This window comes from Carcharodon carcharias, chromosome 10 (genome assembly GCF_017639515.1).
Source record: "Carcharodon carcharias isolate sCarCar2 chromosome 10, sCarCar2.pri, whole genome shotgun sequence".
Taxonomy (NCBI): domain Eukaryota; kingdom Metazoa; phylum Chordata; class Chondrichthyes; order Lamniformes; family Lamnidae; genus Carcharodon; species Carcharodon carcharias.
In genome coordinates this window covers 140,652,813-140,673,439 of record NC_054476.1, presented here as the reverse complement: position 1 = coordinate 140,673,439, position 20,627 = coordinate 140,652,813, and the positions used below count along the sequence as shown (strand labels likewise).

Genomic DNA, 20,627 nt, shown 5'->3' with positions numbered 1-20,627 from the left:
AAAGGGAGCAGAGACAGATGCGGGAATGCAGGAGAAACAGAGAATGCGGGAGAGTGGGGAAAGGGAGCAGGGACAGAGATGCGGGAATGCAGGAGAGACAGAGAATGTGGGAGAGTGGGGAAAGGGAGCAGAGACAGATGTGGGAATGCAGGAGAGACAGAGAATGCGGGAGAGTGGGAAAAGGGAGCAGAGACAGAGAAGTGGGAATGCAGGAGAGACAGAGAATGCGGGAGAGTGGGGAAAGGGAGCAGAGACTGAGAAGGGGGAGAGATTGAGAACAAAGACGGATAGAGAGACAGGGAGGGAGAGGGGGAGGGAGGGAGAGGGTCGTGGTAGAGTTTGAGAGAGAATGTGGGACGAGGATGGAGACAGAGAGAGGGAGAGGAAGGGGCAGAGATTGAGAGAGTGTGAGGGAGACTGCACAGAAAACAAATGAGTTAAATCAGACCAAAGGTATTGTCTTTTGTGCAAATATTACGTTGTCAATTTTTATTTATCATGAATTTGTTGCCCACTGAGGGTCAGAATAATCTACAGATGTAAAACAACATATATCAAGCAAAAAGGTTGCTAATAATCAGAGGAGTGTATGAAATGCTAATCACAATTGACAACAACAATTGAGGCATACTCCAGAATCAGGCTCCGGAATCAGATCCTTACACAGCGACGTATCCATCGTACTCCTCCACTGACGGTCCCTGCTTGGTTATGAACTGTTAGCTGCCCCAGCAGAGTCACTTTGCCTACTGAACCACAGCAGATCCAAGAGCAGGAGGTTGGAGCATTTGGTGAATTTCTCACAGCTCCGGGAATAAACAAGACAAATGCACCATGCAAGGGACGGAGTGCGAGGGATGGACAGCCAACAGTGCTTGTACACACAATACATAGGACAGGACTATACAGAGGGTGTGGTCCCCATCTTGCTCCAGGCACACAGCTGTATAAGGGTCACACCTCAGAGGGGAGTCGCTCTGCGATATTTCTTCACTTTGATTTAATTTTGGTCAATGCTCGATTGAGTTGAAGGATTCAGAGGTCATGAACCCTTTCTACACATCAGTGGAATAGTAGAGTGTGTTTCGCTTGAGTTCGGTGATGGAGAGCGGAGGATGCTGCAGGTAATACAAGAGAACCTGGACCTGTGTGAACACAAACAGTGTCAGTGCCCATACCTCATACTGCCCACACCACCCCCATGGGCTCCTCCCCCCTAAACAAAACCCTCTGCGCCTAGGGATTAGCAATAAATTCTGGTCTTGCTAGTGACGCCCACATCTCATGAACAAAGAGAAGATGGTGCTCTGTGCCCATTCAGCCCAGGGTTCTGATACAAGAACTCAGGCACAGCCTGGCTAAAGCTTGCTAACTCATTGCGCCCCATTCTCTGCAGCTTCCTTACCATCTGCTGTTCAATTCTAGTTCTGGCAACTCAGCCTGGTGGCCACCGGGGGCATTACGGTCATGCCTGGTCCAATTCCAATATCAGACATGCACTGACTATTGGGAGCCTTCGGATGGTCAAGAGAAATCAGAACCCTGATGGTCTCATTCCCAAGCTAGACACTGAGGCCAATTTGTAGTCCCAACCCTGATCAGACCACAAACCTCTCCACCACCTCTTACTTTGTGCCTTGCTGAGTCCGGGGACACCTCTCTCCCCATCTTTACCCCCAGGGAGTGGCAGCAAGCCATAGAGGCTTATGTCCATGGTTTTCTCACCCAAACTATGAGAGGGCTCACTGATTTCACGTACCTGTGCCATGACTTCATGAGACCAGATATCGGACACAATGTTGGCATGAGCTTTGTGTTCTGTTTCTGACGGTCTCAGCAGAGTTGGACCAAACACCGTCGCCAGGTTGTGTAGAGACATTTTATTCACAGGTTCCTTCTCTGCAACTCTGCAAACAGTGAAATTATTAAGACCCAACACACACCTCACCCTGAATAAACAGCGAGTGATCCTCACCCTGAATAAACAGCGAGTGATCCTTACCCTGAGTAAACAGTGACTCTGTACAGTTACACAGAGAATGATCCTTACCCTGAGTAAACAGTGACTCTGTACAGTTACACAGTGAGTGAGCCTTAGCCTGCTGAATATACAGTGACTGAGGGTGGGGTGGGGGGGGGGAAGTTTGCTGAGGAGGAGGAATTTACTGAGGGGGGTAGTTTGCTAAGGGGGGTTGCTGAAGTGGGTAGGGACAGGGTTTGCAGGGGGTACAGAGAAGATTTACAAGAATGGTTCCAGGAACTTCAGTTATAAAGTTAGATTGGAGAAGTTAGCACTGTTTTCCTGAGAGGAGATCTGATTTTTAAAAATTCATTCATGGGATGTGGGCTTCGCTGGCGGGGCCATACTTCGTAGCCCTTGAGAAGGTGGTGGTGAGCTGCCTTCTTGAATCGCTGCAGTCCATGTGGTGTAGGTACACCCACAGTGCTGTTAGGAATAGGAGTTCCAGGACTTTGACCTACTGAAAGATAGTAGTATTCAAAATCACGAGGGGTCTAGACAGAGTAGAAAGGGAGAAAATGTTCCCAATTGTGAAAGGATCAGAACAAGAGGAGCACAGATTTAAAGTATTTGGCAACGAAACCAGAACAATAGTAGAAAAATCTTTTTACACAGTGAATGTTTAGGGTTTGGAATGCACTGCCTGAGGGTGTGGTGGAGGCAGGTTCAATTGAAGCATTCAAAACGGAATTAAGACTTATCTGAAAAGGAAGAATGTGCAGGGTTATGGGGAGAAGGCAGGAGAATAGCACTCGGTGAGTTGCTCATTCAGAGAGCTGGTGCAGACATGATGGGCTGAATGGCCTCCTGCTGTACTGTAACAATTCAGTGAGTTTTCTGGGGTGGGGGGAGTTTGCTGTGGGGGGGGATTGTTGAGGGACAGGGTGGCTGAGGAGGTGGGAGTGATGGGTTGCTGAGCAGGCAGGGGGAGGTCGCTGAGAGGGGTCAATGCAGGCCCCAAATCAGCAGCAAATGGAAAGGATGATTTCCTTATTAACCAGGGCAGGGGTTCTATGCAGCCAGCCAGATGCTGTAACCCTGTAACCTCTGGAATAAGATCATAAACAGGAACAGGAGAAGGCCAATCACCCCTCAAGCCTGCCCACCATTCAATAAGATCATTGCTGATCTGATTGTGGCTTTAACTCCATTTCTTGCATGTCCCCCATAACCCTCAACTCCTTGTCTAACTCAGCCTTGAATATAAGTTCAAAGACTCTGATCTCCACTGCTCTCTGGGCTGGAGAATTCCAAAGATTAATGACCTGAGAAAAGAAATTCCTCCTCATCTTTGTCTTCATTGGGAGATCCCTTAAACAGAGCCCCCCTTAATTCTAGATTCCCCACGAGCCCCCTTGAAACCTTATATGTTTCATTAAAGTCACCTTTCATTTTTCTAAACTCCAATGGATACAGGTCCAACCTGCTCAATCTTTCCTCATAAGACAATCTCTTCATCCCAAGAATCAGCTCAGTAAACCTTCACTGAACTGCTTCCAATGCAACTATATCCCTCTTTAAATAAGGAGACAAAAACTGTAGACAGTACTCCAGGTGTGGACTCTCACCTGTAAAGTTGGAGCAAGACTTCCCTACTTTTATATTCCCTCCCCCTTGCAATAAAGGCTAACACTCCATTTGCCTTCCGAATCACTTGCTGTACGTACATGCTAATCTTTTGTGATTCATTTACAAGGACACCCAGATCCCTCGGTACCTCAGCATTCTGCAAAGTCTCTCCATTTAAATAATATTCTGTTTTTTTATTCTTCCTGCCAAAGTGGACAAGTTCACATTTTCCCACATTATACTCCACCTGCCAAATTTTTGCCCACTCACATAACCTATCCAATATTACTTTGCAGACTCTGAATACCCTCCTCACAACTTGCTTTCCTACCTATCTTCACATCATCAGCAAATTTGGTTTCAATACAGTAGGACCCTTCATCCAAGTCATTAACATACTTTATAAATAGTTGAGGCCCTAGCAAACTTCCCTACAGCACCCCACTAGTTACAGTTTGCTAACCTGAAAATTATCCCATTTAACCTGATTCTGTTTCCTGTTTGTTAGCCAACCCTCTGCTCATGTTAGTGTATCACCCCCAACAGCATGAGCTCTTATCTTGTGTAGCAACCTTTTATGTGACACCTTTTCGAATGCCTTTTGGAAATCCAAATACACATCTACAGGTTCCCCTTTCTTCACCCTGCTTGTTACATCCTCAAAGAACTCCAATAAATTTGCCAAACACAATTTTCCTTTCACAAAACCATGTCTCTGCCTGATTGTATTCTGATTTTCTAAATGTCCTGCCCCTACATCTTTAATAACCTCTTTAATCATGTTCCTTATGACAGATGTTAAATTAACTAGCCTACAGTTTCCTGTTTTCTGACTCCCTCCTTTCTTGAATAGTTGTGTTTCATTTGCGGAGCTGGAACCTTTCCAGAATCCAGGGAATTTTGGAAGATTACAACCAATACATCCATTATCTCTGCAGTCACTTCCATTAAAACCCTAGCATGCAGGCCACCAGGTCCAGGGACTTGTCAGCCTTTAGTCCCATTAGTTTTCCCAGTACTTGTTCTCTCGTGATAGTGATTGTTTTAAGTTCCTCCCTCCCTTTTCCCCCCTGTTTTTCTACTATTCTTGGGATACTTTTGTGTATTCAATTGTGAGAATAGATATAAAACACCTGTTCAAAGTCGCTGCCATTTCCTTGTTTCCTATTATTAATTCCCCAATCTCACCCTCTAATGTTTACTTTAGCAATGTTTTTTCCTTTTTATATACTTGTAGAAGCTTTTATTGTCTAATTTTATATTTCTTCCAGTTTTCTCATATTCCATTTCACCCTCTTTATTATTTTTTTTAGCTATCCTTTGCTGGTTTCTAAAATGTTCCCAATCTTTCGGCCTGTCACTAATCTTTGCTGCATTGTACATCTTTCTTGCAATTTTATACTGTCCTTAACTTCCTCAGTTAGCTACGAATGGTGCATCCTTCTCTAGAGTCTTTCTTTCTCAATGGAATATATATTTGTGACCGTTATGAAATATCCCCTAAAATGCCTGCCACTGTATCTCTACAGTATTACCTTTTAACCTATTTTTCCATTTCACTTTAGCCAACTTTGTCTTTATACATTTGTAATTGCCTTTATTTAAGATTAAGACATTAGATTCAGACCCACATTTCTCATCCTCAAACTGAATGTGAAATTCTATCATGTTATGATCACTCTTACCTAAAGGATTCTTTACTATGAGGTCATTAATTAATCTCACTACACATCACCAGGTCTAAAATAGCCTGTCCCCTGGTTCCTTCCAGGAGATATCGTTCCAAGAAACTGTCCTGGAAATATGAACTCATCCTCCAGGCTATCTTTGCCAATTCGATTTGTCCAATCTATATGAAGATTAAAATCTCCCATGATTATTCCAGTACCTTTCTCACAATTCTCCATTATTTCTTCCTGTATACTCTGCCCTACAGTGTAACCATTGTAGAGGGGCCTATAAACCACTCCCACCATTTGTACCCCTGCAACCTTTGTAACGCTGTCCTGTTGCACAGGAGATGGCCCTGAACCCCAAGCAGCTTGTCGAGCCCCAGATGATGAGCACTGGATCCCTGTTTTACCAGTTCTGCTTCCCCCACTGCTATCCAGACTCTGTTATCTGTGATTCCAGTCCTGGTTTTGACTCCTCATTCCCCACCATTTATACATGCCCCCAATGCTGACCACAGCCTGGAGTCTCGCAAAGACATAGCACCAGGAGAGGTTTCTGCAGGTTCACTGTGCCCCTGGCTCTCTGGCCAATCAGCAGGTTCTCCAGCCTGATGCAGGAACTGACAACCACAGAGGATCAATACTGTGGGCTCCAGGACTGAGCACCTCAGTGCATTAAGCAAAGTGCTGCTGTGTTTGTGGTTCCTGATTTATTTATGTGCTATTCCGAGACCCCCTATTAGGTCTTGCTGGGAATGGGGCCGAGTCCCTGTTAGACCTTGCTGTGATGATGAATGTTGCTGAGTTTAACTCTGCTCAGTGGGTAAAACCCTTGGTATCACCGAGTTACCATATTTACAGCACAGAATCAGCTCAATTTGGCATCACCTCTTACCCTCCATCTCACCTGATCTCGTGTCTTTTCATTCCTTTCTCCCTGGTATACTTATCCAGTTTCCCCTTAAAAATATCTATTCACTTCAACCACAAGCTCCACATTCTAATGACTCTCTGGGTAAGGAAGTTTCTCCTGAATTCCTGAACTTTTTAAAATTCATTCACGGGATGTGGGCTTCGCTGGCTGGGCCAGCATTTATTGCCCATCCCTAATTGCCCTAGAGAAGGTGCTGATGAGCTGCCTTCTTCAACCGCTGCAGTCCATGTGTTGTAGGTGCACCCACAGTGCTGTTAGGGAGGGAGTTCCAGGATTTTGACCCAGCGATAATGAAGGAACGGCAAAAATTTCCAAGTCAGGATGGTGAGTGGCTTTGGAGGGGAACTTACAGGTGGTGGTGCTCCCATCCATCTGCTGCCCTTGTTCTTCTAGATGGTAGTGGCCATGGGTTTGGAAGGTGCTGTCTAAGGAGTCTTGGTGAGTTCTTGCAGTGCATCTTGTAGATGGTACACACTGCTACTACTGTGCGTTGGGGTGGAGGGAGTGAATGTTTGTGGATGGGGTGCCAATCAAGCGAGTTGCTTTGTCCTGGACGATGGCAAGCTTCTTGAGTGTTGTTGGAGCTGCACTCATCCAGTCAAGTGGAAAGCATTCCATCACACTCCTGACTTGTGCCTTGTAGATGGTGGAGAGGCTTTGGGGAGTCAAGAGGTCAGTTACTCACTGCAGGATTCCTAGCCGCTGACCTGCTCTTGTAGCCATTGTATTTATATAGCTAGTCCATTTCAATGGTAACCCCCAGGATGTTGATAGTGGGGGATTCAGCGATGGTAATGCCGTTGAATGTCAAGGGGCAATGGTTAGATTCTCTCTTGTTGGAGATGATCATTGCCTGGCACTTGTGTGGCACAAATGTTACTTGCCATTTGTCATCCCAAGCCTGGATATTGTCCAGGTCTTGCTGCATTTGGACATGGACTGTTTCAGTATCTGAGGAGTTGTGAATGGTGCTGAACATTGTGCAATCATCAGCAAACATCCCCACTTCTGATCTTACGATGGAAGGAAGGTCATTGATGAAGCAGCTGAAGATGGTTGAGCCTAGGACACCATCCTGAGGAACTCCTGCAGTGATGTCCTGGAGCTGAAATGACTAACCTCCAACAACCACAGCCAAAATTCCTTTGTGCTAGGTATGACTCCAACCAATGGAGAGTTTTCCCCCTGATTCCCATTGACTCCAGTTTTGCTGGGGCTCCTTGATGCCACACTTGGTCAAATGCTGCCTTGATGTCAAGGGCAGTCACTTTCACCTCACCTCAGGAATTCAGCTCTTTTGTCCATGTTTGAACCAAGGCTGTAATGAGGTCAGGAGTTGAGTGACCCTGGCAGAACCCAAATTAGGGATCAGTGAGCAGGTTATTGCTAAGCAAGTGCCGCTTGATAGCACTGTTGATAACCCCTTCCATTACTTTACTGATGATGGAGAGTAGACTGATGGGGCAGTAATTGTCCTGCTTTTTGTGTACAGGACATACCTGGGCAATTTTCCACATTGCCGGGTAGATGCCAGCATTAGTAGTGACTATCTTATATTGATGTTCCATAGTTCTGGTCTGACTGGCAAGTGAAAGGAGCTTCCCTACCTTTAACCAATCAAACTCTTTTATGATAATGACCTCTGTCAGGTCACGTGCAGTCAGGGTAGAATCAGTGGTGATGGTGCGGGACTTAATGATGGGAGCCTGAGGGTGTGGGGATGCTGCAGCAGAGATGTGGGTGGGCATTCAAGCAAGATCTGTAGGTCACGAGCCATGAACTCAGGGAAGTCATTGCCCTACAACCTGTACACACACACCCGATTGAAGCTAAACACCTCCTGCCATTGATTAAACACTGCTGAGTCCCTGGGAACACAAATCACGTGATTCCCCTGAACTCCTTCCTCAGGTGAGGGGTGACTCAGGATTGGAGTTGGGGTGGCACCGGAGTTGGGAGTTGGGGGTGGGGGGTGTCACGTGATTTGTGTTCCCAGGGACTCAGCAGGGTTTAATCAATGACAGGAGGTGTTTAGCTTCAATCGGGTGTGTGTGTACAGGTTGCAGGGCAATGGCTTCTGTCAGTTGACAGCTCGTGACCTACAGATCTTGCACTTGAGGAAGGAGGGAGGGAGGGAGGTGGAGAGTGAGAGCGAGAGGAGCTTTAGGATTCCATACCTTTTCAGATGATCCAGTAGGAAGAGCAGGGTGTTGAGGTTTGGGTCCGGCAGTGAGCGCAGCAAGTGTAACATACAATTCTCCTTGGCCGCTGGGTCAGACAGTGCTGGGGAAGAGAATGATAGCAGTTATCACAGCAACAGGCCTCTGCCACTAATTCAAGACAAAATCCCAAACCACAGCTAGGCATGTGTCAGCCTGTACCCCAAACTCTATTCAATAGCTAGTATTGGTGTGATATTCAACTACAGCAGCATCACTGCCAAGTCAGGTCTGGACACACACACACACACACACGCACCAGGAGCAGCAACCCTTCCTGGTGCAGGGAACTGAGGACTATTACAGGGCAGTGTGAGGCTTTGAAATCAGATGACAGCACGGGCCAAAGGGGCAGGCCCAGCTGGTCTGACAGTGATCCCTGGAACAGCCTCATCACCCATTCAGACCCGTTTAATTTAATTCCGTCAGTCAGGGTTTTAGCCTCCTTCACTGTGACATTTAGTTTCCGTGTTAATAATCCTGGCAGCCATTCCCAGTGCCAGCGTGGCTCAGTGAATACATCAGAGACCGGAGAACAGAAACCAGGCCAACATTCCCGGGTCAGTGCTGAGGGAGTGCCGCACTGTTGGAGGGTCAGTACTGAGGGAGCACCGCACTGTCGGAGGGTCAGTACTGAGGGAGTGCCGCACTGTTGGAGGGTCAGTACTGAGGGAGCGCCGCACTGTTGGAGGGTCAGTACTGAGGGAGCACCGCACTGTTGGAGGGTCAGTACTGAGGGAGTGCCGCACTGTTGGAGGGTCAGTACTGAGGGAGCACCACACTGTCGGAGGGTCAGCGCTGAGGGAGCACCGCACTGTTGGAGGGTCAGTACTGAGGGAGCACCGCACTGTCGGAGGGTCAGCGCTGAGGGAGCACCGCACTGTCGCAGGGTCAGTACTGAGGGAGCGTCGCACTGTCGGAGGGTCAGCACTGAGGGAGCACCGCACTGTCGGAGGGTCAGCACTGAGGGAGTGCCGCACTGTCGGAGGGTCAGTACTGAGGGAGCGCCGCACTGTCGGAGGGTCAGTACTGAGGGAGCGCCGCACTGTCGGAGGGTCAGTACTGAGGGAGCACCGCACTGTCGGAGGGTCAGTACTGAGGGAGCACCGCACTGTCGGAGGGTCAGTACTGAGGGAGCACCGCACTGTCGGAGGGTCAGTACTGAGGGAGCGCCGCACTGTTGGAGGGTCAGTACTGAGGGAGCGCTGCTCTGTCGGTAGGTCAGTACTGAGGGAGTGCCGCACTGTCGGAGGGTCAGTACTGAGGGAGTGCTGCTCTGTCGGAGGGTCGGTACTGAGGGAGCGCCGCATTGTCGGAGGGTCAGTACTGAGGGAGCGCCGCTCTGTCAGAGGGTCAGTACTGAGGGAGCGCTGCTCTGTCGGTAGGTCAGTACTGAGGGAGTGCCGCACTGTCGGAGGGTCAGTACTGAGGGAGCACCGCACTGTCGGAGTGTCAGTACTGAGGGAGCGCCGCTCTGTCAGAGGGTCAGTACTGAGGGAGCGCTGCTCTCTCGGTAGGTCAGTACTGAGGGAGTGCTGCAGTGTCGGAAGGTGATTGATTGGTGATGTGACCCCACCCATTGGTGATGGGAGGTGATTGCCAATATCTAATTTCACCCCCACCCATCCCCTTCATCGTCCCCTCTCTAACCCTCCTCCCCCTCTCACTCTTGTGCAGGGTATTTAACTTAAACAAACAGCCTGTCGTAATCTTGCATTTGATGTGGTCTACTTGGACTTCAGCAAGGCTTTTGATAAGGTCCCACATGGGAGACTGATAATGAAGGTAAGAGCCCATGGGATCCAAGGCAATTTAGTAAATTGGATCCAGAATTGGCTGAGTGGCAGGAAGCAGAGGGTGATGGTCGAGGGGTGTTTTTGTGACTGGATGCCTGTGTCCAGTGGGGTTCCACAGGGATCAGTGTTGGGTCCCTTGCTGTTTGTGGTATATATAAATGATTTAGACTTGAATGTAGGAGGGTTAATCAGTAAGTTCGCAGATGACACAAAAATCGGTGGGGTGGTAAACAGTGAGGAGGATAGCCTTAGATTACAGGAGGATATAGACGGGCTGGTCAGATGGGCTGATCAGTGGCAAATGGAATTTAATCTGGATAAGTGTGTGGTGATGCACTTGGGCAGAACAAACAAAGCACAGGAATACATGATGAATGGTAGGACCCTGGGAAATACTGAGGATCAGTGGGACCTTGGTGTGCATGTCCACCAGTCCCTTAAGGTAGCGGGACAGATAGATAAGGTGGTTAAGAAGATGTATGGGATATTTGCCTTTATTATCCGAGGCATAGAATATAAGTGCAGGGAAGTTATGCTGGAACTGTATAAAACACTGGTTAGGCCATAGCTAGAGTATTGTGTGCAGTTCTGGAATCTGCATTATAGAAAGGATGTGATTGCACTAGAGAGATTGCAGAGGAGATTTACCAGGATGTTTCCTGGGCTGGAGAGTTTTAGTTATGAGGTGAGATTGGATAGACTGGGGTTATTTTCCCTGAAGCAGAGGAGATTGAGGGGGGACATGGTTGAGGTGTAAAATTATGAGGGGCATAGATAGAGTAGACAGGAAGGAACTTTTCCCCTTGGTGGAAGGATCAATAACTAGGGGGCAGAGATTTAAGATAAGGGGCAGAGGTTTAGAGGGGATTTGAGAAAGAATTTTTTCACCTAGAGGGTGGTGGGAATCTGGAACTCCCTGCCTGAAAGGGTGGTAAAGGCAGAAACCCACATAACATTTAAGAAGTATTTGGATGTGCACTTGCGATGCCATGGTATACAAGGCTATGGACCTAGAGCTGGAAAATGGGATTAGAATAGTTAGGTACTTGTTTGACTGGTGCAGACTCGATGGGCTGAAGGGCCTTTTTATATGCTGTGGATCTCTATGACTAAAGGTCAGTACTTAGGGAGTGCTGTACTGTCGGAGGGTCAGTACTGAGGGAGCGCCGCTCTGTCAGAGGGTCAGAACTGAGGGAGCACCGCCCTGTCGGAGGGTCAGTACTGAGGGAGCGCCGCTCTGTCAGAGGGTCAGAACTGAGGGAGCACCGCCCTGTCGGAGGGTCAGTACTGAGGGAGCGCCGCTCTGTCGGAGGGTCAGAACTGAGGGAGCACCGCTCTGTCGGAGGGTCAGAACTGAGGGAGCACCGCTCTATCGGAGGGTCGGTACTGAGGGAGCGCCGCTCTGTCTGAGAGTCAGTACTGAGGGAGTGCCGCACTACTAGAAATACAGTTGATGGCCTGTTAAACCGAGGCACTATCTGCCCTCTCAGGTAGAGGTAAAACACCTCTCTATTTGTGGAAATGGAGGGGAGATCTGGCCCATATTTATCCCTCAATCAATATCATTCAGTCATTATTACTTTGCTGTCTGTGGGATCTTGATATGTGCATATTGGCTGCCGTGTTTCCCCCATTACAACAGTAACCACACTTCCAAAGTACTTCATTGGCTGTAGGGCATTTTGTGATGTTCTGAATTGTGAATGGTGCTATAGAAATGCAAGTTTTTTCTATCTGAGGTAATCAGCGAGATTGTGTTGTTTGTGGGTAATGGTGAAGGAGGTGTTGCGTATTGGAGTGTTACATGCTGGAGGTGTTGCGTGCTGGAGTGTTGCGTGCTGGAGTGTTGCGTGCTGGAGTGTTGCGTGCTGGAGTGTTGCGTGCTGGAGTGTTGCGTGCTGGAGTGTTGCGTGCTGGAGTGTTGCGTGTTGGAATGTTGTGTGCTGGAATGTTGCATATTGCAGTGTTACATGCTGTAATGTGTGCTGCAGTGTTGCATGCTGCAATGTTGTGTACTGCAATGTTGCTTGCTGTGATGTTGTATACTGCAGTGTTGCATCTGTGATGTTGTGTGCTGCGAGCTGCAGTGTTGCATGTTGCAGTGTTACGATGTTTGCTGTGATGTTGCATATTGCAGTGTTGCATGCTGTGATGTTGCGTGCTGTGATGTGTGCTGCAGTGTTGCGCACTGTGATGTGTGCTGCAGTGTTGCGCGCTGTGATGTGTGCTGCAGTGTTGCGCGCTGTGATGTGTGCTGCAGTGTAGCGTGCTGTGATGTGTGCTGCAGTGTTGCACGCTGTGATGTGTGCTGCAGTGTTGCGTGCTGTGATGTGTGCTGCAGTGTTGCGTGCTGCGATGTGTGCTGCATTGTTGCGTGCTGCGATGTGTGCTGCATTGTTGCGTGCTGCGATGTGTGCTGCAGTGTTGCATGCTGCGATGTTGCATGCTGCGATGATGTGTGCTGCAGTGTTGCGTGCTGTGATGTGTGCTGCATTGTTGCGTGCTGTGATGTGTGCTGCAGTGTTGCGTGCTGTGATGTTGCGTGCTGTGATGTTGCGTGCTGTGATGTGTGCTGCAGTGTTGCGTGCTGTGATGTGTGCTGCAGTGTTGCGTGCTGTGATGTGGCGTGCTGTGATGTGTGCTGCAGTGTTGTGTGCTGTGATGTTGCGTATTGCATTGTTTTGTGTTGCGATGTTGCGTGCTGCGATGTTGTGTGCTGCGATGTTGTGTGCTGCGATGTTTCATGCTGCAATGTTGCATGCTGCGATGATGTGTGCTGCAGTGTTGCCATGATCTATGTTGCCGTGTTCTGTTTTGCCATCTGACTCACCAATCCCTTCCACAAAGGCTGGGTAGAATCTGTCGGTGAGAAGTGGCTCCGGTAACTCTCGGAAATACAGCTTGAGTGTCCCAGCGATGGCATTTATGTCCATGTCACTTAACATCACCAGCACATCCTTGGTATCTGAAAGGACAGGGCATTAAGGTCAGACAGGGTGTGACTAGGGGGTTACACAGGGCATCCCAGGGACCCAGCACCTGATTAATAAACTCCAAGCAGCCGGAACTCTCTCCCACCCTGAAAATTTCAAGCTGGCAGGATCGGCAGCTCTACCCATGTCAGTGGTCCCGACATTCGCTACATCCCTAGGGAGGATCCACTCTCTACAGGCACTCTGAAGGAGAGCGGGGCCAACCTCTGTGTAAAACAACCAACCCTTCCCAATCAACAGTGGTTACTCTGAAGGTGCAGTGGAATTTTATAGCATTGGGCTGGGAACGCTGGTGATTCTTTCACTTACTCATGTCGAAAGCAGCTTTCAGTGTTTGAATATCTGTGGCTACTCCAGAAACCCGATAGATTCCCACTTCCTCAATCCCCCGTTTCTCCACCTCCTCGATGCACTGACGGACAATGTACGGCACCTTCGAGCGTTCCCGCCTAAAACAACAAAAACAATGATTAAAATAGCAACACATCCTGGACTCTGGTTAGTTACACTGGGAATGTCCAGTCAGTTATGGGGGATGTCTCTTTAGTTACAATGAAGTGGCCCATCGGTTACAGGGGGTGGCTGGTCACTTACAGGGGTTCCTATAACAGTGGAATCCAGCCTCACACAAAGTGTACTGAGAGGAAACAGGGTCCAAATCCCTGCCAGACTCTCTGCTGTTTCAAGTCATGCCTAGCACAAAGGAAGATGGTTGTGTTTGTTGGCGGTCAGTCATCTCAGCTCCAGGACATCACTGCAGGAGTTCCTCAGGGTAGTGTCCTCAGCCCAACCATCTTCAGCTGCTTCTTTATTGATCTTCCTTCTATAAGAAGGTCAGAAGTGGGGATGTTCACTGATGATTGCACAATGTTCAGCACCATTTGCGACTCCTCAGATACTGAAGCAGTCCATGTCCAAATGCAGCAAGACCTGGACAATATCCAGGCTTGGGCTGACAAGTGGCAAGTAACATTTGTGCCACACAAGTGTCAGGCAATGACCATCTCCAACAAGAGAGAATCCAATCACCGCCCCTTGATGTTCAATGGCATTACCATCACTGAATCCCCACTATCAACATCCTGGGGGTTACCACTGACCAGAAACTGAAGTGGACTAGCCATATAAATACTGCGGCTATAAGAACCAGGTCAGAGGCTAGGAATCGTGCAGCGAGTAACGCACCTCCTGACTCCCCAAAGCCTGTCCACCATCTACAAGGCACAAGTCACGAGTGTGATGGAATACTCTCCACTTGCCTGGATGTGCAGGTCCTTTAGGGAAGGAAATCTGCTGTCCTTACCTGGTCTGGCCTACATGTGACTCCAGACCCACAGCAATGTGGTTGACTCTTAAAAATGCCCTCTGAGGGGTGGGTAATAAATGCTGGTCCAGCCAGTGAAGCCCACATCCTGTGACTGGATAAAAAAAGACCCTGGGTAGGAGGTTGGGATGAGGAAGGAGGGGACTTACTTTGTGACGACATTAATTTTCACACCAAATACCCCACTCTGTTTTTTTGATGGGGTGCGTTTCAGGCTCAAATCTCGGGTGGTGAATTTCATCGACAATTCCACCTCAATCTGCAACAAATGGAACCCTTAATTCATTAAAATGTCATAGTTACAAGTTCCTCCCACTCTCCCTCCCTCTGCTCCTTTGCAGACGAAGCCAATCAGCATCAATGTCCAGTTCCTGTCCAGTAGATGGACGCTGGGCCAAAGGGCTTGGAGTCCAGACCAGGAGTGCTCTTGGGCTCAGCCCCATCAAGGCATGCCCGGGATTGACCAGTATTTCCTGAACAGATTTCAATCACCTGTCCGAGATGTTGGTCAACAGTCTCCAATGTAACCGTCACTCGCAACGTAACCGTCACTCGCAATCCCGAGTTGCGGATCTGACACGATTGGTGGGTCCGGAAATATGGGTACATGTTCAGAATCTCAGGCATAACAAGCACTCACCCCGTTCATTTCAATCACCGCAGTCTGCCAGTTCCTGCTTTGGGCTGTCTGTGTGTCCAGCTGCCAGAGGAGAGAACAGTTAATGGAAGGTATGGGACGTGACTCTCACCATCCCAGCTTTACAACTACAGGCCGTGGCTCAACCCAGGTCTCAGGCCCCCAGCAACTCCCAACCCAGAGAACAGAATCACAGTGACAGGTCAAACTGGAGGTGACATTCCCATTACTCCCAGGCTGAGAGGGAGGCTTCAAACAGTGGGGTTCGCTGATCCAGGTGGCTCACTCACTGGGCCCTCATTACTGGCTCCGGGTCATCGACTGAGGGCACAGGCTGATAGGAACGACAGGGATGTGGAACGACAGGGACGCGGAACAACGGAAATGTGGACCGACTGAAATGTGGACCAACAGGAAGGCGGACCGGCAGGAACGCGGACTGACAGGAATGCGGACCGACAGGAATGCGGACCGACACGAACGCAGACTGACACACACAGGTAACAGGTAGGGTTAGGGTCAGCTGTGATGCTCCTACAATAACTGCCTGAGACTCTCTGTCTGGGTCCGCAATGCTCGGTAGTGTGAGGTATTGAAGCTTTGGATACCCTTGGCCTGGAGTTTAAATCTGTGCTCAGTCTGAGGAAGATGAAACTCTGGGAATCGGGGGAAAAGTGCAACGAAGTTGGTTCGGGCTGACACATTATTCTGTAATTTTGCATGTTTGTTTCGCTGGCTGCCCAGTTTCTTTGGCAGACAATTTCACTACCTGCCCCCAACCCCAGGAACTGGCTGCAAACTGGCAGTGCCCTCTGCACAAAGCCTGCCCCACACTGCCCCCCATAGAGCTCCTGCAGGGTCTGAGTAGAAGGACATGACAGGAGCTTTCCATTTCCCTGTCTTTCCAAGTTTAACTTTGCTCCACTTTGCTGGAGATACAAACACGCTATTAATCCAGCCCTCAACCATTACAGTCCATAATCCAGGCACAGCAAGATCCCAGGCTCCACACATTTGCCTAAACCACCCCATCCTGTATGTGAATGAGGTTATTCCACAGTGTGTGTGTCTACCCGACAAGGATATCTGTGATTGAGGTGTGAGCCCTGCCTGACTTGCCCCCTCTCTAAACAAGGGGTACTGAGGCCAACCTGAGGCATCTAAGATCAACACAGCCCAAAGGAATGAGCCCCAGGCCCTTTCTCCTCTGATCGGCTCGGATCTGGCTGTCTGGGGGATTGCTGAATGATTGTGAGGGGGGGTCAAAGAACTGTGGAATCATGGGGGTCTGGGGTCAACTCAGGGTCCAGTGCTGGGGAGGGGGGGAGAACCGAGCAAGGGATTGGGGAGGGGGCTGGGGGGGCCGAGCATGGGATTAGATTGAGTGCAGGGAAAGTGCAGTTTTTGCTTTTTATGCTCAGCCATTATCGTTTGGTTTTAGAATTTGGCGAATGGAAGAAAGGTCACAACTAAACACTTCTCAAAGTTGTTTCTGTGGGTAACAGCCTGGTCAATACCAAGAGCAGCAGACCCTGAATCTTGCTGGCCAGTCTAGGGGTGGGGAATGGGGAAGCAGCGTGTGAATCACTGACCGGCAGCTCAGAACAGGAGGAGGCCATTCAGCCCCTCCAACCTGTTCCCCCATTCACTCAGATCACTGATGATCTGTAACCTAACTCCATCTCCTCACCTTTGCCCAATATTCCTGAATACCTCTGGCTAACAAAATACTATCAATCTTAGTTTTAAAATTTACAACTGATCTAGCATCACTTAGTGTTTGTGAGAGAGTTGCAAACTTTTCCCACCCTTTGTAAGAGGAAATGTGTCCTAATCTGACTCCCGACAGGACTGCCTCTATTTTTTGACTCTGCCCCAATCCTAGACTCTCAAACCACTGAATAAGTTTCTTTCTATCTACCCTATTTTGACAACTTAGATCAAATAACTCCTTAAGCTTCTAAATTCCAGGGAACACAACCCTAGTTTGTAGTAATTGCTCCCTGTAATTTAACCTTGAAATCCCAGTCTAGGCTGCACTCCCACACCACCATATCCTTCCCAAGGTATGGTGCCCAGAATTGCTCGCAGTTCTCCAGGTGTGGTTTAACCAGGGCTTTGTATGGCTGAAGCACGATTTCTATTCTCTTGTATTCTAGTCCTCCTGTGGATATAAGGGACAGCATGCCATTCATCTTCTTGATTATTTTCTGTTCATGATGTTTTAATATTCCATGTACACGGACCCCAAAACCACCTCACCCCAGTCCCCCCGTCTAATCCAAAGCGATTTTTTGGACCTCCACTGTTTTGAGCAGGTGAATAGTTTCAGCAGTGACTGTGATTGCCTACCCAATTACAACAGGGTTAACACCAAAACATTGAAGAGTTAAATGTCAAGATGTTTTCCCCTGTTCATCCGGCTCTTGGTCAATAAATCACATCCTATTTCTGACCTTCCATGAGCTGCAAACCACAATTTCTGAAACAGAAGAGTGTAGAATAAACACTGCACTGTCAGTCAGTAGGTAAAGGGTGAAAGAAATGGTTCAGTGTTTTACAACATTACTAATTCAGTTGAACGATGATAGAGAATCAGCGAGGACACTAGACAGAGAGAGTCAGCGAGGACGCTGGACAGAGAGAGTCAGCGAGGACACTGGACAGAGAGAGTCAGCGAGGACACTGGACAGAGAGAGTCAGCGAGGACACTGGACAGAGAGAGTCAGCGAGGGCACTGGACAGAGAGAGTCAGCGAGGGCACTGGACAGAGAGAGTCAGCGAGGGCACTGGACAGAGAGAGTCAGCGAGGGCACTGGACAGAGAGAGTCAGCGAGGGCACTGGACAGAGAGAGTCAGCGAGGGCACTGGACCGAGAGAGTCAGCGAGGACACTGGGCAGAGAGAGTCAGCGAAGACACCGGGCAGAGAGAGTCAGCGAGGACACTGGACAGAGAGAGTCAGCAGGAACACTGGACAGAGAGAGTCAGCGAGGACACTGGACAGAGAGAGTCAGCGAGGACACTGGACCGAGAGAGTCAGCAGGAACACTGGGCAGACAGAGTCAGCGAGGACACTGGGCAGAGAGAGTCAGCGAGGACACTGGGCAGAGAGAGTCAGCAGGAACACTGGGCAGAGAGAGTCAGCGAGGACACTGGGCAGAGAGAGTCAGCAGGAACACTGGACAGAGAGAGTCAGCGAGGACACTGGACAGAGAGAGTCAGCGAGGACACTGGACCGAGAGAGTCAGCAGGAACACTGGGCAGACAGAGTCAGCGAGGACACTGGGCAGAGAGAGTCAGCGAGGACACTGGACCGAGAGAGTCAGCGAGGACACTGGACCGAGAGAGTCAGCGAGGACACTGGACCGAGAGAGTCAGCGAGGACACTGGACCGAGAGAGTCAGCGAGGACACTGGGCAGAGAGATTCAGCGAGGACACTGGACCGAGAGAGTCAGCGAGGACACTGGACCGAGAGAGTCAGTGAGGACACTGGACCGAGAGAGTCAGCGAGGACACTGGACCGAGAGAGTCAGCGAGGACACTGGACCGAGAGAGTCAGCGAGGACACTGGACAGAGAGAGTCAGCAAGGGCACTGGACCGAGAGAGTCAGAGAGGACACTGGACCGAGAGAGTCAGCGAGGACACTGGGCAGAGAGAGTCAGCGAGGACACTGGACCGAGAGAGTCAGCGAGGACACTGCACCGAGAGAGTCAGCGAGGACACTGGACAGAGAGAGTCAGCGAGGGCACTGGACCGAGAGAGTCAGCGAGGACACTGGACCGAGAGAGTCAGCGAGGGCACTGGACCGAGAGAGTCAGCGAGGGCACTGGACCGAGAGAGTCAGCGAGGGCACTGGACCGAGAGAGTCAGCGAGGGCACTGGACCGAGAGAGTCAGCGAGGGCACTGGACCGAGAGAGTCAGCGAGGGCACTGGACCGAGAGAGTCAGCGAGGGCACTGGACCGAGAGAGTCAGCGAGGGCACTGGACCGAGAGAGTCAGCGAGGTCACTGGACCGAGAGAGTCAGCGAGGTCACTGGACCGAGACAGTCAGCGAGGACACTGGGCAGAGAGAGTCAGCGAGGACACAGACAGATAGCTAGCAGATATTCTGGGGTGTAAAGGAATTGGAATTTAAGAGAAACTCTTTCTCCCCGTTTAAGGTTTCTGTTTAAGATTACTGATGTAGCTCAGCTCCAGGAGATTGTCTGCAAGACTGCAAAAAGATGAATGAAACAACCTTTGTTCCCAGTAGTTTATTGCGGACTCGGCCCCACAGTTTGGCTCCAGTGTTTGAGTGCCTCTTGCTCACAGCTTCCTCCAATATACAGGTCTGCTCCAGCTGCTCACACACAGAGTCCAGAATATCCATCCTCCCAATAATTCTAAACAAAACTCACACAGAAAGGCCTCGGCAGGACTGAGCCACAATTACAAACCCTCCCTACTGTGTGGACCAGGGATTCAGGATCCATCCATTCTCATAGTGTCCCAGTTCACAATCTCCCACACTGACAGCTCCCTGTGGACAAAGCCAAGAACACCCGAAGTGCCAGTACAAACTGTTTCACCAGCTAGAATTCAGCCCACACTCAGATCTGGGATGCCTGAGGAATGCCGCAGTCTGCTCCTTGACCAATGGAGTAAGAGAACGAGGATCCAAATTTCCCCACAGAGCGGGTGAATGAGAATCTGAATTTCCCAGCAGAGCGAGCGAGTGAGAATCTGAATTTCCCAGCAGAGCGAGCGAGTGAGAATCTGAATTTCCCAGCACAGTGACCGCAGCAGCCTCACTGACTCCGAGAGGATGGTTGTGGGTCTGACATAAACTGGGAGCAGCCAGCTCCGATCCAGATGGTCTCCACCCCTCCTCTCCTTCTGTCTCTCTGCCTCTCCGTCTCTCCACTTCTCTGCCCCTTTCTCTCAGAGTCTGGCTCTCATTCGCTGAACGCTGTCTGTGATCACTGAGATCTGACCTGAGGTTAAGCAGCAATTGTCAGCTTTAACCCTTTCAGTGCACCAGGAGCTCTGCTATCACTGGGAATGACCTCCTTTCGCTTGGACGGCAGATACTGATTATCTTAAAGATAGATTTTTTTTAATTGATTTTTTTTTGTCTCCCTCTTTATAATTCTGGATAAAACGTTCTAATTTCCACAGCCAAGCTGAGCTGAGCTGAGGGAATGACATTCAATCGGCTGTCAGTGGCTGAAGGACAGAGGCTGATGGTTCCAGCAGAGTCTGTAGCAAAACTTAAACTAAATGTTAGGGTTGGGGGAGGTGGGGGTGGGAGTGGGAGTGGTGGGGATGGGGGGTTGGGGTGGTGGGGGCAGGGGGGTGGGGGGTAGCGGGGAGCAGGGGCGAGGTGTAGTGGGGGTGGGGGTGGGGGGTAGCGGGGGGTGGGGATAGGATGCTGTGGCCGACCCTGACACCATCCTGGGACCAGCAGAACTTTTAAAAA

At 49.6% G+C, this 20,627-nt stretch overlaps 1 protein-coding gene across 4 annotated transcripts in view; it reads right to left on the bottom strand.

Annotated features, from left to right (window-relative positions):
- Positions 1–466: 466 nt before the first annotated feature.
- abr (ABR activator of RhoGEF and GTPase) overlaps positions 467–20,627 on the bottom strand; it is a 215,987-nt gene continuing 195,826 nt past the window's right edge. For 3 of the 4 annotated variants that reach the window (XM_041197333.1, XM_041197334.1, XM_041197335.1), the window contains 7 exons: positions 15,169–15,228; positions 14,678–14,787; positions 13,514–13,653; positions 13,042–13,176; positions 8,374–8,479; positions 1,760–1,907; positions 467–1,145 (listed from right to left, as the gene is read on the bottom strand). In XM_041197333.1, coding sequence (XP_041053267.1) covers positions 1,056–1,145; positions 1,760–1,907; positions 8,374–8,479; positions 13,042–13,176; positions 13,514–13,653; positions 14,678–14,787; positions 15,169–15,228 — 789 coding nt within the window. In that variant the 3' untranslated portion in view covers positions 467–1,055. Of the gene's footprint in view, positions 1,146–1,759; positions 1,908–8,373; positions 8,480–13,041; positions 13,177–13,513; positions 13,654–14,677; positions 14,788–15,168; positions 15,229–19,406; positions 20,049–20,627 lie in introns of those variants that run through there. The other variant, XM_041197336.1, reaches the window with a different exon arrangement.